Here is a 13,865-nt window from a genome sequence, read left to right on the forward strand (position 1 = left end):
CTAGCTGACACCTTTGCTAACAGCTATTGTCAATTTAAAACGTGCACAAGACAGTCCACAGAATTGTCAATTGAAAGAAATTTTGCCAATTTATTAATTACTACATTTAGCAAATAGTTAATCCAGAGATTCTTACCTTTGTCTGGCAGTCTCTTCCAGATATTCATGGTGTTTGTGGTTCTTTATGATAGCCACATACGCAGCTAATTAGCATTTCATTTTGGGTGAGGGTAAATACAGGCCATTATATATTGATAAAAAGGCACCTTGTCCTAGAGAGATTTACACGGCTTTCAAAACTACATGAAACACAGCCCTTATTTTAAGTGTTTCTAAAATCCCCAATGGGAAAAATCTATTGTGGAAAAACGATTGGAACCATTTCCCTTGTTTGACTGCTAGGTTTTACAGGTATTTTGACTCATACTGTGGTCCTCTATAACGCCCTTCTTTGCTGTATACTTTTGAAATATTGGAATTAGGCTGAGACATCCTAAAGGAAACAGTAATGGCAAACTTGATCAAATGTCTTAGAGGTTGCAGAATGTTTGCGTTTTTTTAGTTACATTTGCTGTATCTATCTCTGAAAAACAAAAACAACTACAAATAGTTTTGGACCTGTAAACAGATCGTTTGCATTCAGTAATGTTTTGCATTTACTTTTTCCCAAACCTAAATATACTACACTGCCAGTGAATTCAAAAACATTTTCTACTGGGAAAATTTTTAAACTACTACTTGCAGTGGCAGCCTACACACTTCATTGCGAAAGATCAACTGTCTGTTCACCTGTCAAATTATACTATAGGCCTGTGTTATAAACCGCTCTCCCTTTCGGCTGCATAGAGCAAAAATAAATTATAATAGTTTATTTAAACTGCCCAATTTATTGAGATGCGGATAGTAATTTGTTGTACGCTACTTCGTGAATATGAACTCATCATAGCCAGAATAGGTGAGGAATTTATTCTGCAAAGGTTATGTATATTTATTATGTTTTTAAATGAAATACTGTTTACTCTAGAAATGTGACTACAATATTCAGACAGCCTACAATGAAAACGGTGAACCGGCTGTTCGGTTAAACTGCACATCGGATCGCATTGAGCAAAATACTTGAAATAGCTTATCTATTAAATAAGAGATGGTAGGAATGGTCGCCTATCCTAACTTGTTTTATAGGCATTTAAACTATTTTGCGAGTATGAAACCATCACATTCAGAAATGAGGAAGAATGTATTCTGAAATGAAGATGGAAATTCAAGAATAATAGGAAAGAGATGCCTACTTCTAATTATTTTAGAATCCAAAGATAAAATAAATAGGCCTAGATTTTTGCTCTTCTCATCAACAGGAAATGATTGCATATTATTATATTTAGCTACCTGTTTTTTTGTTATGAATAACAGTAAATCTTGGTGGTGCAAAAAAAAAAAATGTATCCACGCCAGCAATGCCACGACACGACACAACACAGCACTAAACAATACATGAATTCCACTATAACGTGACAAACGGTGCCCACAAACTGTCATGTGCCTACAGTCGTGGTCAAAAGTTTTGAGAATGACACAAATATTAATTTCCACAAAGTTTGCTGCTTTAGTGTCTTTAGATATTTTTGTCAGATGTTACTATGGAATACTGAAGTAAAGTTACAAGCATTTCATAAGTGTCAAAGGATTTTATTGACAATTACATGAAGTTGATGCAAAGAGTACTTGTAGTGTTGACCCTTCTTTTTCAAGACCTCTGCAATCCGCCCTGGCATGCTGTCAATTAACTTCTGGTCCACATCTTGACTGATGGCAGCCCATTCTTGCATAATCAATGCTTGGAGTTTGTCAGAATTTGTGGGGTTTTGTTTGTCCACCCGCCTCTTGAGGATTGACCACAAATTCTCAATGGGATTCAGGTCTGGGGAGTTTCCTGGCCATGGACCCAAAATATCAATGTTTTGTTCCCCGAGCCACTTAGTTATCACTTTTGCATTATGCCAAGGTGCTCCATCATGCTGGAAATGGCATTGTTCGTCACCAAACTGTTCCTGGATTGTTGGGAGAAGTTGCTCTTGGAGGATGTGTTGGTACCATTCTTTATTCATGGCTGTGTTCTTAGGCAAAATTGTGAGTGAGCCCACTCCCTTGGCTGAGAAGCAACCCCACACATGAATGGTCTCAGGATGCTTTACTGTTGGCATGACACACGACTGATGGTAGCGCTCACCTTGTCTTCTACGGACAAGCTTTTTTCCGGATGCCCCAAACAATCGGAAAGGGGATTCATCAGAGAAAATGACTTTACTCCAGTCCTCAGCAGTCCAATCCCTGTACCTTTTGCAGAATATCAGTCTGTCCCTGATGTGGCGGGGTAGCCTAGTGGTTAGAGCGTTGGGCTAGTAACCGAAAGGTTGCAAGTTTGAATCCCTGAGCTGACAAGGTACAAATCTGTTGTTCTGCCCCTGAACAAGGCAGTTAACCCACTGTTCCTAGGCTGTCATTGAAAATAAGATTTTGTTCTTAACTGACTTGCCTAGTTAAATAAAGGTAATATAAAAAAATTATGGAGAGAAGTGGCTTCTTTGCTGCCCTTCTTGACACCAGGCCATCCTCCAAAAGTCTTCGCCTCACTGTGCGTGCAGATGCACTCACACCTGCCTGCTGCCATTCCTGAGCAAGCTCTGTACTGGTGGTGTCCCGATCCCGCAGCTGAATTAACTTTAGGAGACGGTCCTGGCACTTGCTGGATTTTCTTGGGCGCCCTGAAGCCTTCTTCACAACAATTGAACCGCTCTCCTTGAAGTTCTTGATGATCCGATAAATGGTTGATTTAGGTGCAATCTTACTGGCAGCAATATCCTTGCCTGTGAAGCCCTTTTTGTGCAACGCAATGATGATGGCACGTGTTTCCTTGCAGGTAACATGGTTGACAGAGGAAGAACAATGATTCCAAGCACCACCCTCCTTTTGAAGCTTCCAGTCTGTTATTCGAACTCAATCAGCATGACAGAGTGATCTCCAGCCTTGTCCTCATCAGCACTCATACCTGTGTTAACGAGAGAATCACTGACATGATGTCAACTGGTCCTTTTGTGGCAGGGCTGAAATGCAGTGGAAATGTTTTTGGGGGATTCAGTTCATTTGCATGGCAAAGAGGGACTTTGCAATTAATTGCAATTCATCTGATCACTCTTCATAACATTCTGGAGTATATGCAAATTGCCATCATACAAACTGAGGCAGCAGACTTTGTGAAAATTAATATTTGTGTCATTCTCAAAACTTTTGGCCACGACTGTACATAAAGCTGTCCCATTTGCAGAGCTTTCTTTTCCGCACCATTGAGTGAATCCTTACCACCGCTACACCTGGCTATCAGCGGAGCCTTGTCTGGCAGCGAAACAGTTATTATGCCTCATTTACTGCCTTTTCTAAAAACATAGCTGATATGGCTGACTTGCTTAAACAAATGTGGCTTCTACTGACTACCGAGATGTACAAACTATGGCATAAGGGAACAATGAGCAGATAAGAGGCAATGAGTGAGCTAAGATGGACGTAGTCAATATAACTATTTGTTCAGCACTTTTAAAATGTACAGCGATAGAATTCCGAACATGGACCATTCTTACAGTATTCTCCCTGTACACCAAGTCAGAACCGTAGGATAAATAAAGGGGGCATATAAGCAGACAATGAGAGCTCTTACAATATATGATTATGACATTTCTCTAAAACAGACTATAGGGTACATGTGCACCACCACCAACTCAGAACAGTAGGCTATGTTATGAGGGGGAAAGGGACCAAATTATTAGGGTGAGGCACATGGGCTACTAACAGCTTACTACACAACATACAATTAGTATTACTTTATTAGCTACAGTATACATATCTCCCTGGCATATTACATAATTTATGCAGCAGCATACAATAGATTTTTGGATTCACCTTGTTGTGCTGTGCTCACTTGAACAGGAACGTGGCGCGATGGTCCTTCTTGTGGGCAAATTTTGTCATCAAACTTTGTCATCAAAGTCTGGCGTTCTCTGGATTTATGGTGCTTTCAAGACAACTGGAAACTCAGATAAAGCAAGGTTGAATCATGACTACAAGGATCTTCATGTCGGAGCTCTAGAAAGAGCCCTGAGTTCCCGACTTGGAATTCCGAGTTGGATGACCATTTAAAACGTATTTTCCCAGTCAGAGCTCTTTTTTTTTCCAGTCTGAGATTTCCCAGTTCTGAATTTCCAGTTGTTTTGAATGCGTCAGAAGTCATGCTGGATTGACAGCATGGCCAATGTATTTGACCTTTTCTGGCCCATGGTGTTGCATGTGAATGTTTATCCTTTTAAGCTTGGAAAAGAAACCCTTAAACCCAGACTTGGACCACATATCCTCTCCACTGAATAGCAGGCTAGTGATTGCTTTGCAACGCTTGCAGTTAGCTACTGATTCCTTCCAAACCACTCATTGTTGAATTTGCGATTTCCAACTTGTTGTGTAATGTTTATGTCCAATGACGGATGAGCACCAATACTTTTTATCTAGAATTTCTCTTCATATGAAAATCCTTCAAAAGGATTTGCCCAAGTAGATTGTCGACTTGATTCATGATGAATACTGCTTGTCTAGCTTGCTAGTTAATATTTTGAGAGTATGATGTTGACATGATCAGTCCAATCAAAGCTACCGTAGTTTTAAAGTGATTTGACGTCATTTTATCTGTGACCAATGACCTTGAGTCTTCTTGGATGGGCACTTCTTTTTTTTCAATTTAAAGTTTTATTAAGTTTTCTTGTTTTTCAATCAACCAACAAAACACATTCCACTTTCAAAGATGTGACAGACTTAAAAAAATACAAAAATAATAACGAACAATCATTTTTTAAAAATAAAATAATAAGAAACAAAAAAACCTTGCAGCAGCACTATCAAGGTTCTTATTAGCTATTTACAGCCTTAGCTGAGATGACAAGCAAATAATTAGTTTTTATAGCACCTTACACAACATGTATCTGCTCATTTCCCTAATCATCCCTTTCACTCTGTCCAATTTCAAATATAGTTGAGTAGTGGAGACCAGAGTCTAGCAAACTTGGGTCTCTTGCAGAGGTCATAAGTGAGCTTTTCAAGAGGAAGAAAGTCAACAATCTGGTCAATCCACATTTTTAATGTAGGAGAAGTATTAGAAGCCCACAATAGAAGAATACATTTCTTAGCAAAGTATGTGATAGTCATAAACACATTTTCTCTGTCGGGATCAAGAACAAAGTCCTGCTGGGCATTAAGAAGATAGATACAAGGGGTCATATCAAAATGTACATCTAGTATTTTCTGTGCAGCAGTATGTATAGATTGCCTAAATCTGGCAATCTCTCTACAGCTCCAAAATACATGCATATAGGTTCCACTTTCAGAGGTACATATTTTACAGTTAGGAGAAATGTCTGTTTTCATTCTATGGAGTCTCAAAGGAGTGTAATAAAATTTGTACAACAATTTGTAATTAGATTCTTTCATTTTTACATTAGTAGAAGAGCAGTATACCCTGTCGCAAACCTCCGCCCATAACTCATCACTGATAGTCAGACCAAGGTCCTTTTCCCAGATTATTTTCAAAGGAGTAAAAAGGAGGAGCCTCCTTTCTCAGAAAGGAGTCTATAGATATAGGAGATTTTGCCTTTAATGGATTGTGCTGTAGCAAGAAGGGTCTCAACTTCATTCAGCTGAGCTCTAAACCTCCTCTTGCAAGTAAATGAGGAAATGACATGTCTAATTTGAAGATATTTGTTTTTTTTAAATGGATCTTGGTACATTGAATTCACTGCAGAGCTCTTGAAAGGATTTCAGTGTAGTGGTTTTCTAATGAAATAGGTCTGAAAAGGTCCTGATTCCTAGAGTATGCCAAAGATTAAAGTTGGCATCACTCAGGGCTTTTGGCAAGTCTGGGTTGCATACTATAGGCGAGTTTTAACATATTTGGGAGGAAATGGGATGGGCACTTCTAATGTACACCTATGGCAGCACCCAAGGGGCTTGAATTTTCGAGCTCTCCCCATAGATTTTGCAGTGACGTAGAGCCCCAAAGAGTGACAGAACACTGAGCCAATCACGGTGCAACTAGAGAACATTACCAACCCCTACTCTGTGTATTTTCCGCTGGCTGCCCCACCACAACAGAAAGCACTGAGCTAGGCTGAAACACCTACATTTTGGAGTTGCCTTACTCAAGAAAGCAAAGAAGAAACCATGTTTGAATGCAACTTTATTAACTCATTGATTTATTTTTTTACATTGTTTGTAAACTGATATGTGACACGTATTAATGCCTAAATAAAATGCAAAACAGGCCACACAAAAAATATATACAATACCAGTCAAAAGTTTGGACACACCTACTCATTCAAGGGTTATTAAACCCAATACAATGTTGAAAAACAGAACGCTTCCCACCACTAGATCAAATAACTACACGTGAGCTGGACGTGATCCCAACGCTGCCACCAATGTAGCAGAAGAAAGTGAAAGCTGCAACAGGGACTCTAACCAGGGCTCATGCGTGGCAAAGTGAACGGCCATTGCCATGAAAGCTTAGTAGTCCTCTGGGCAAAAGCAGTAGGCCTACAATGCTGGCATATGCCTTGTTACAATAGCCTAAGTATATAACATGATTGACACAACTGTAATAATCATCATGAAACAGCTATAAGTGAAACCCAACAAAATGTATTATTTTACATTAACCTGTTTAACTGCATTGATATGGCTCAATTGATCATAGACCAGACTCATTATAGTTGCAAATACCATGCATTTGCACCTTGGGAATCTAAACCAAACAGATTTTTTTGCAGGTCTTCTGTTTCCCCACATTAACTGATTCATTAATTTCCCATCATGAAAATGTATCCCCATTCCCCAATCAAATACCTTCGTCGATACCACAAATAAAACATAAAAATACAGCTTTTTACTCCACTCCACTGCATCGTAGTACTAGCTGTGCCACTAGAGATCGAGTGGCTCTCTATTTGTCCTCAGAATATATATTTTTGTCACCATTCTGGATGACTAAAGATTTCTTCTGAAATATTGACAAAGAATTACTGTAGACTACATTTAGAGCTCTTATTACGGTGCCGATCTGAAAGATTAAATTGGACTCGCATTGTTCTGGTCTCGGGCTTGACTTGCTATGGTCTAAAGACCTAGGTGTTTCCCTTCCCCCCCACTGAAACACCATTGGGGTCACGGCCAGGGATCAGCCATCACCGCCAGGGATCACCCTCTGGAGCATTTAGGGTTAAGTGCCTTGCTCAATGCAGAAGTTTCACCTAGTCGGCTCAGGGATTCGAACTAACAACCTTTGGGTTACTGGACTAATGCTCTACCTGACAGGCTATCTGTCCTCAATTTTGCCTGTTGCAAATGCAATATGTCACGGTAACGTCTCTGTGGTGACGAGAGAAAACAGAACGAATCTCATAGAATTAGAATGAGACAGTTCGTTCTATTTGGAATCGGCCCCCAGCCTAACATTTGTCAACTTCCCGCGTGTCTGAAATACAGCAATGTTTGCAACGTTAGTAATGCGCTAACTGCTGTCCCCAATTGTCACAGTTCATCCTCCATCTAATTCAGGCCTATTATTCATGATGATTAGATGTTCCTTCTAATTAACTTCAAATGGCTTAAAAGCCAAAAGATTATCCTAGAAAATGACCGACGCACCAGCCAAGCCCTATAACGTCGTCTGCAGGAATTGGAGAAATGCGACAGCAGCGGAACTTCGTGAGATGTGTCCACAGCAAAAGGCCCGTTATTTGGCTTATGAGGAACCACCTAAGGAGGCGCAGGGTGTGATGGCTGTAGCGCGGCAGAGGGTGTGTGCCAGGCTGACTGAGTGTAAAGGCAGACAGGCCACTGTGAATGCTGCGCAACAGTCAGAAAGAGCTAGGAGAGACACAATAATCGGTCAACTGAAGGCTGCAGAGGCGCGCAACAGGGTTTGCCTTATGAGGCTGCGTCACCAGAACATCAGGGTAAGACCATAAAAGTTGTATAGACGTTTTTTCAACTTACAACAAGCCACCAACATATATCTCACTCTCATAGTACTTTTTGTTTTCTTTGCTACAGTGTATGTTCCACTGATTACATAGAATGTGAAAATATAGGCATATACAGTATCTTTCAGTCTTCTCTTTACCTCTACCTGCTTGTTTTATTATTGCTCTCAAGACCCAAGATATCAGTCTGATGATCGCCTGTCAGCCCACTGCTCAGAGGGCTGTACGGCTGGAGCTTTTACTGCCACAAGAAGAGACAGGACTCAATGTTCAGGATCCTTTTGACAAACTCCAGGTTAGCAAATCCATATCTAAAGACAACGTTAACATACTGAGCTAAAGCCTGACCTCACACTAACATGACTCTTCTGCAAGAACCAGGCAAGGTACTGTGGATATGACTGTCAGAGTAAAAATATAACGAGTATGTGAATCATGGGAATTGCAACAAATAAAACACTCACTTATTCATTCAGTTCTTTCTGTATATTTTTAGAGGAAGAGGGTTGAGCAGCTACTGGATAAGAGCTTGGGAACTCTGGAAAGAAGGTGGTGATGGGATGATAAATCGGAGATGAACATGCTCTCTCAATAAAAAATACCCACACTGAGCCTGTCCAAGCGAATCAACTTCATTGTTCTGTCTTGCTTTGTCTCATACTTCGTCTGTGTACTTTTTTATACAATAATCTTAGCCCTACTGATTCATTTTTTAGATTTTTTACAACTCTGCTTCACATTTTCACCAGTAGGTGTCAGTATAATTAGAGACTGTACCAGGATCCATAGGCGCCTGCTTTTTGATAGCCCTATGCCTGTCACGTCATCATATTAAGACATTTTAAAAGTACAGTGTCTTTGTGGCACATGGATCGTGTAGGCCTAAATTACACCGAGGAAGAACCAGCTTCTTTATAGCAAACTACTCGTATGAAACAAAGGACTGAATGTACTTGTAAATTGACTTAATATAATATATTTTAGCAGGAAAGATATTACATTTCATATACATATCCCAGTCAAATTTGTATTTATTTTTCCCAAGGGAAATGTTCAAACAAAAAAAGAAAAACACACACAGCAACAGCACTGTTGGCATGTGGACTAATATGTTGTTGAGTTGTGTTCTTACACTGGTACAGTCATGCCCTATGAGAGATGTATGACTGCGCATGTGCGAAAATAAATAAAGTGCATTCTCCCCGGTTCTGGTTAAGACACCAATGATGAACATGTGTGTTTATTCCTCCGTTAAGTAAACCGGTATTCCTGTCCTGAAGATGTCAGCACCAACAGGTTATGGGCCCAGGAGGGAACATGGAAGCCGATGGAATAGATTATATTTCGACGGAGATGAAAAAAAACTACGAGTTATGGGAGACAAAGTTTTTGGGGCACTTGCGTTTGCTTGGGCTAAAGGCCGCCATATTGAGCGTGGATGAAGATGAAGAAGACAGAGAGAAAAATGAAGAAGCCTACGCCGAATTGATACAGGTTTTGGATGATAAAAGCCTTTCCCTGATAATGAGAGAAGCAGCAGATGATGGGAGAAAAGCGTTGAAGATATTGAGGGAACATTATGCAGGTAAAGGGAAGCCACGTGTGATTAGCCTCTACACTGAACTAACTTCTCTTCAGAAAGCCGCTGACGAAAGTGTTACGGACTATATCATTCGTGCTGAGACGGCTATTACAGCACTGAGAAATGCTGAAGAGACTTTAAGTGACGGGCTGTTGATTGCAATGGTTCTGAAAGGTTTGCCCGAATCATTTAAGCCGTTTGCCATCCACATAACGCAGAGTGACGAGCCGACAACTTTTGGCAAGTTCAAAACCAAGTTGAGGAGCTATGAAAGCACCGAGAAGTTTAGCGCCATTTCCACTGACGACAACGTGATGAAGGCAAGTAACATTAAAGTTAGCTGGCCAAGAGGGAGAGATAAAGGGACCGAGATAACCTGCTTCAACTGTGGCCAGAAAGGGCACAAGGCCCGGGAATGTACCGTTACTGGAGAGCGCAAAGAACGGAGAAAGTGGTGTAGTTTTTGCAAGAGCTCCACTCATACTGACGCAAATTGCAGACGAAAAAGAAGAGACAATGTGAAACAAGCAACAGATGCTGAAAGCCACTCATTTGCATTCAGAATAAGTGACTGTCAGGTTAGTGGACTGAAACAGAAAGGGCTGATGGTTGATACGGGAGCAACGTCACATATAGTCACGGACATCGGGAAGTTTAAGGAGTTTGACGAGACTTTCAAACCGGAAAAACATTCCGTGGAGCTGGCTGACGGAACAAGAACGAATGGTGTCGCGGAGAGGAGAGGTGCAGCGGAGGTTTACCTGAGAGACAACACGGGTCGTCGGGTAAAAACAACGCTGATGAAGGCGCTGTACGTGCCGTCGTTTCCACAGGACATTTTCTCTGTTAAAGCAGCGACAGCCAACGGAGCTTCAGTCAACTTTCGACAGGGGTGTAACAAGCTCATCCACAAGAACGGTACCACTTTTGACATCGAGGAGTACGATAGACTTTACTATCTTAACACTGTAAGTGATGAATATGATGATGGATGTCATGGGTGCTATGATATTCACACATGGCACAAAATTCTTGGCCACTGTAATTTTGAGGATGTGTCAAAGTTAGAAAATGTGACAGAGGGAATGAAAATCACAGGTAAGATTGACAAATCTACCCTCAACTGTGAAATCTGCACTCAGGGAAAATTTGTTCAGAGCAGAAACAGAGAGCCTGATGAAAAAGCAAAAGCGGCTCTTGAGCTTGTGCACACTGATTTGGCTGGCCCTATTGAGCCAGAGGCGAAAGATGGGTTCAGATATACTCTAGCATTTACGGATGATTATTCAGGGGCAGTTTTTGTGTATTTCCTAAAAGCAAAGAGTGATACTGTAAAAGCTACTGAGAAGTTTATTGCTGATGTGGCCCCTTATGGGAAAATAAAGTGTGTCAGGTCAGATAATGGCACAGAATTCACAGCCAAAGAGTTCCAGTCACTGCTCAGTAAGAACGCCATAAGACATGAAACTTCAGCCCCTTACTCACCCCATCAAAATGGGACGGCTGAGAGAAATTGGAGAACATTGTTCGAAATGGCAAGATGCATGCTACTTGAAAGCAACCTACCAAAGAACTTGTGGACATATGCTGTAATGACTGCTGCAGTAATTCGCAATAGGTGTTACAATAAGCGTGTAGGACAGACTCCACACTACATGTTTACTGGGAGAAAGCCTGATCTTTCAAAGATGAAAGAATTCGGATCTGTTTGCTATGCATATAGACAGAACAAGAAAAAGTTAGACTCAAGATGTGAAAAGGGTATTTTTGTCGGGTATGATAAAAATAGTCCAGCATACCTAGTCTACTACCCAGACACTGGGAAAGTTCTTAAAAACAGAGTAGTCAAGTGTGTTACAAAAGGTGTAGTCGAACACCAAACTCAGACAGATTTGGAAATCAGTGATGATCTTAATGGGGAGAGATTTGAAAACCCCATGCCGAAAGCCAAGATGGCAGATCAAAACTCAGAAGAGACACAAGATGTGCAAATTGAGACTTCAGATGGTCAGAGTCCACGCTATCCAGACAGAGCGAGGATGAAACCCCAGTACTTAAAAGACTATGAGTGTAAAGTGAAATGTGATGACCAGATACCACCTAGTGTTGACTACTGCTACAGAGTAATGTGCAATGCACCACAAACCTTCAAAGAAGCAATGATTTCACCAAAATCAGAGATTTGGGCTACTGCTATGAAGGAGGAGATGGATTCCCTTAGGGAAAATGATACATTCACATTAACCACACTGCCAGAGGGTAAAAATGCAGTGGGGGGCAGGTGGGTCTATGCGGTCAAAAACAATTCAGATGAGACTGAGACATACAAGGCAAGATATGTTGCAAAGGGGTATAGTCAAGTGGCAGGAATAGACTATAAGGAGACTTTTTCTCCAACTGCAAATATGACATCAGTACGCTGTTTGATGCAGCTAGCAGCTCAGTATGACTTAGAGTTACATCAGATGGATGTCAAAACAGCATATCTACATGCTCCTATTGACTGTGAAGTGTACATGGAGCAACCAGAGGGTTTTGAAGTCAGGTCAGATACAGGTGAGCAACTAGTCTGCAAACTGAACAAGTCACTGTACGGCCTGAAACAGTCAGGAAGGAACTGGAACAAAATGTTGCATGATCACCTTAGTGAAAATGGTTTTACACAGAACCCAGCTGATCACTGTGTTTATAACAAACAAACTGCAACAGAAAGGATCATTTTGATAATTTGGGTCGATGATCTAATTATCGCTGCTAGTGATAGTGACTCACTCACAAGTGTAAAAGAAATGTTACGTGAAAAATTTAAGATGAAAGATCTTGGGAGGCTTGGACATTTCCTAGGCATTGATTTTACACAAAGTGAAGGGAAAATAACGATGAACCAAACAAGGTACATAACCAAGATACTGGAAAGGTTTGGTATGTCAGACTGTAAAACAAGGTCAACACCATGTGAACAAAAACCAAACTTTGATGGTGATGGTGAACTTATTGATTCAAAAAGGTATCGTGAAGTGATAGGCAGCTTGATATATGTGATGACATGTACAAGACCGGATATCAGTTGGATTGTCAGCAAGCTGTCACAATACCTATCAGAACCAAAAGAGCAACACTGGATAGCAGCTAAACATGTGTTGAGGTACTTAAAGGGAACAATGAATCAGGAGTTGTGTTACAAAAAGGGGGTGGAAAAACTCAACCTCATAGCATATAGTGATGCTGATTGGGCAGCAGATCAAAGTGACAGACGAAGCATAACAGGGTATTGTTTTAGTTTAACTAAATGTGGACCTGTCATTTCATGGAGGTCTAAGAAGCAGCCAACAGTAGCTTTATCTACATGTGAAGCAGAGTACATGGCACTGGCTGCTACTACACAAGAAAGTTTGTACCTTGTACAGTTATTGGGCGAGATGGATAGTGAGTGCCAATATACACCAGTAACAATCTTTGAAGATAACCAAGGTGCAATTGCTCTGTCAAAGAACCCAGTGTGTCGTCAGAGATGTAAACATGTCGACATCAGATATCATTTCATTCGATCTGCACTCAGTGATGGTAAAATAAGTATTGAATATTGTCCAACGGCAGACATGGCTGCAGATGTTTTGACTAAACCTGTAACGAAGTTCAAAAATGAAAAATTCTTGGGTTACATGTTTGGAATATAAACTGACATTTGTGAGATGAATAACTGTAAGCTAAATGTGTTGATAAAGTTAGGTTGAATACGACTTGTACAGTATAAGAGCAAGTGGGGGTGTTGGCATGTGGACTAATATGTTGTTGAGTTGTGTTCTTACACTGGTACAGTCATGCCCTATGAGAGATGTATGACTGCGCATGTGCGAAAATAAATAAAGTGCATTCTCCCCGGTTCTGGTTAAGACACCAATGATGAACATGTGTGTTTATTCCTCCGTTAAGTAAACCGGTATTCCTGTCCTGAAGATGTCAGCACCAACAAGCACAGCCTCCATATAATTAATTTCATAATAAATAATAGTAAATTGACATTTTAACATCTGATATGTGTTCTCATAACGGCCATCTCAGTATTGTTCGGTTCGGCACTGATGGAACGTCCAACTGTTTCGTCATGGCTCCCCTGCCAGTGCAAATGCAGTATTTAATAAAACCGCACAATTATTAATCTTATGATCTAGCTTGCTAAAATTTCACATTTCATTTCCGTTATATGGTAG

At 40.6% G+C, this 13,865-nt stretch overlaps 1 protein-coding gene and 1 long non-coding RNA gene across 2 annotated transcripts; both read left to right on the forward strand.

Moving 5' to 3' along the window:
* Positions 1 to 7,126: 7,126 nt before the first annotated feature.
* On the forward strand, positions 7,127 to 8,702 carry LOC115165697 (protein LKAAEAR1-like). The gene is made up of 3 exons (XM_029718989.1): positions 7,127 to 8,045; positions 8,245 to 8,367; positions 8,569 to 8,702. Exons 1-3 carry the CDS (start codon positions 7,722 to 7,724, stop codon positions 8,626 to 8,628), a joined length of 507 nt encoding a protein of 168 aa, XP_029574849.1. The 5' UTR covers positions 7,127 to 7,721; the 3' UTR covers positions 8,629 to 8,702.
* Positions 8,703 to 12,296: 3,594 nt separating this feature from the next.
* Positions 12,297 to 13,297, forward strand: LOC115165698 (uncharacterized). The gene is made up of 2 exons (XR_003870224.1): positions 12,297 to 12,547; positions 12,599 to 13,297. It is a non-coding gene; the product is annotated as an uncharacterized LOC115165698 (long non-coding RNA).
* Positions 13,298 to 13,865: the final 568 nt, after the last annotated feature.

Source organism: Salmo trutta, chromosome 28 (genome assembly GCF_901001165.1).
Source record: "Salmo trutta chromosome 28, fSalTru1.1, whole genome shotgun sequence".
Classification (NCBI taxonomy): Eukaryota; Metazoa; Chordata; class Actinopteri; order Salmoniformes; family Salmonidae; genus Salmo; species Salmo trutta.

Coding starts and splice junctions, on each gene's coding strand:
- LOC115165697 (XM_029718989.1), top strand. CDS start 7,722: ATGACCGACGCACCAGCCAAGCCCTATAACGTCGTCTGCAGGAATTGG. Junction 8,046..8,244: donor TGCGTCACCAGAACATCAGG/GTAAGACCATAA, acceptor ATTGCTCTCAAG/ACCCAAGATATCAGTCTGAT. Junction 8,368..8,568: donor ATCCTTTTGACAAACTCCAG/GTTAGCAAATCC, acceptor GTATATTTTTAG/AGGAAGAGGGTTGAGCAGCT.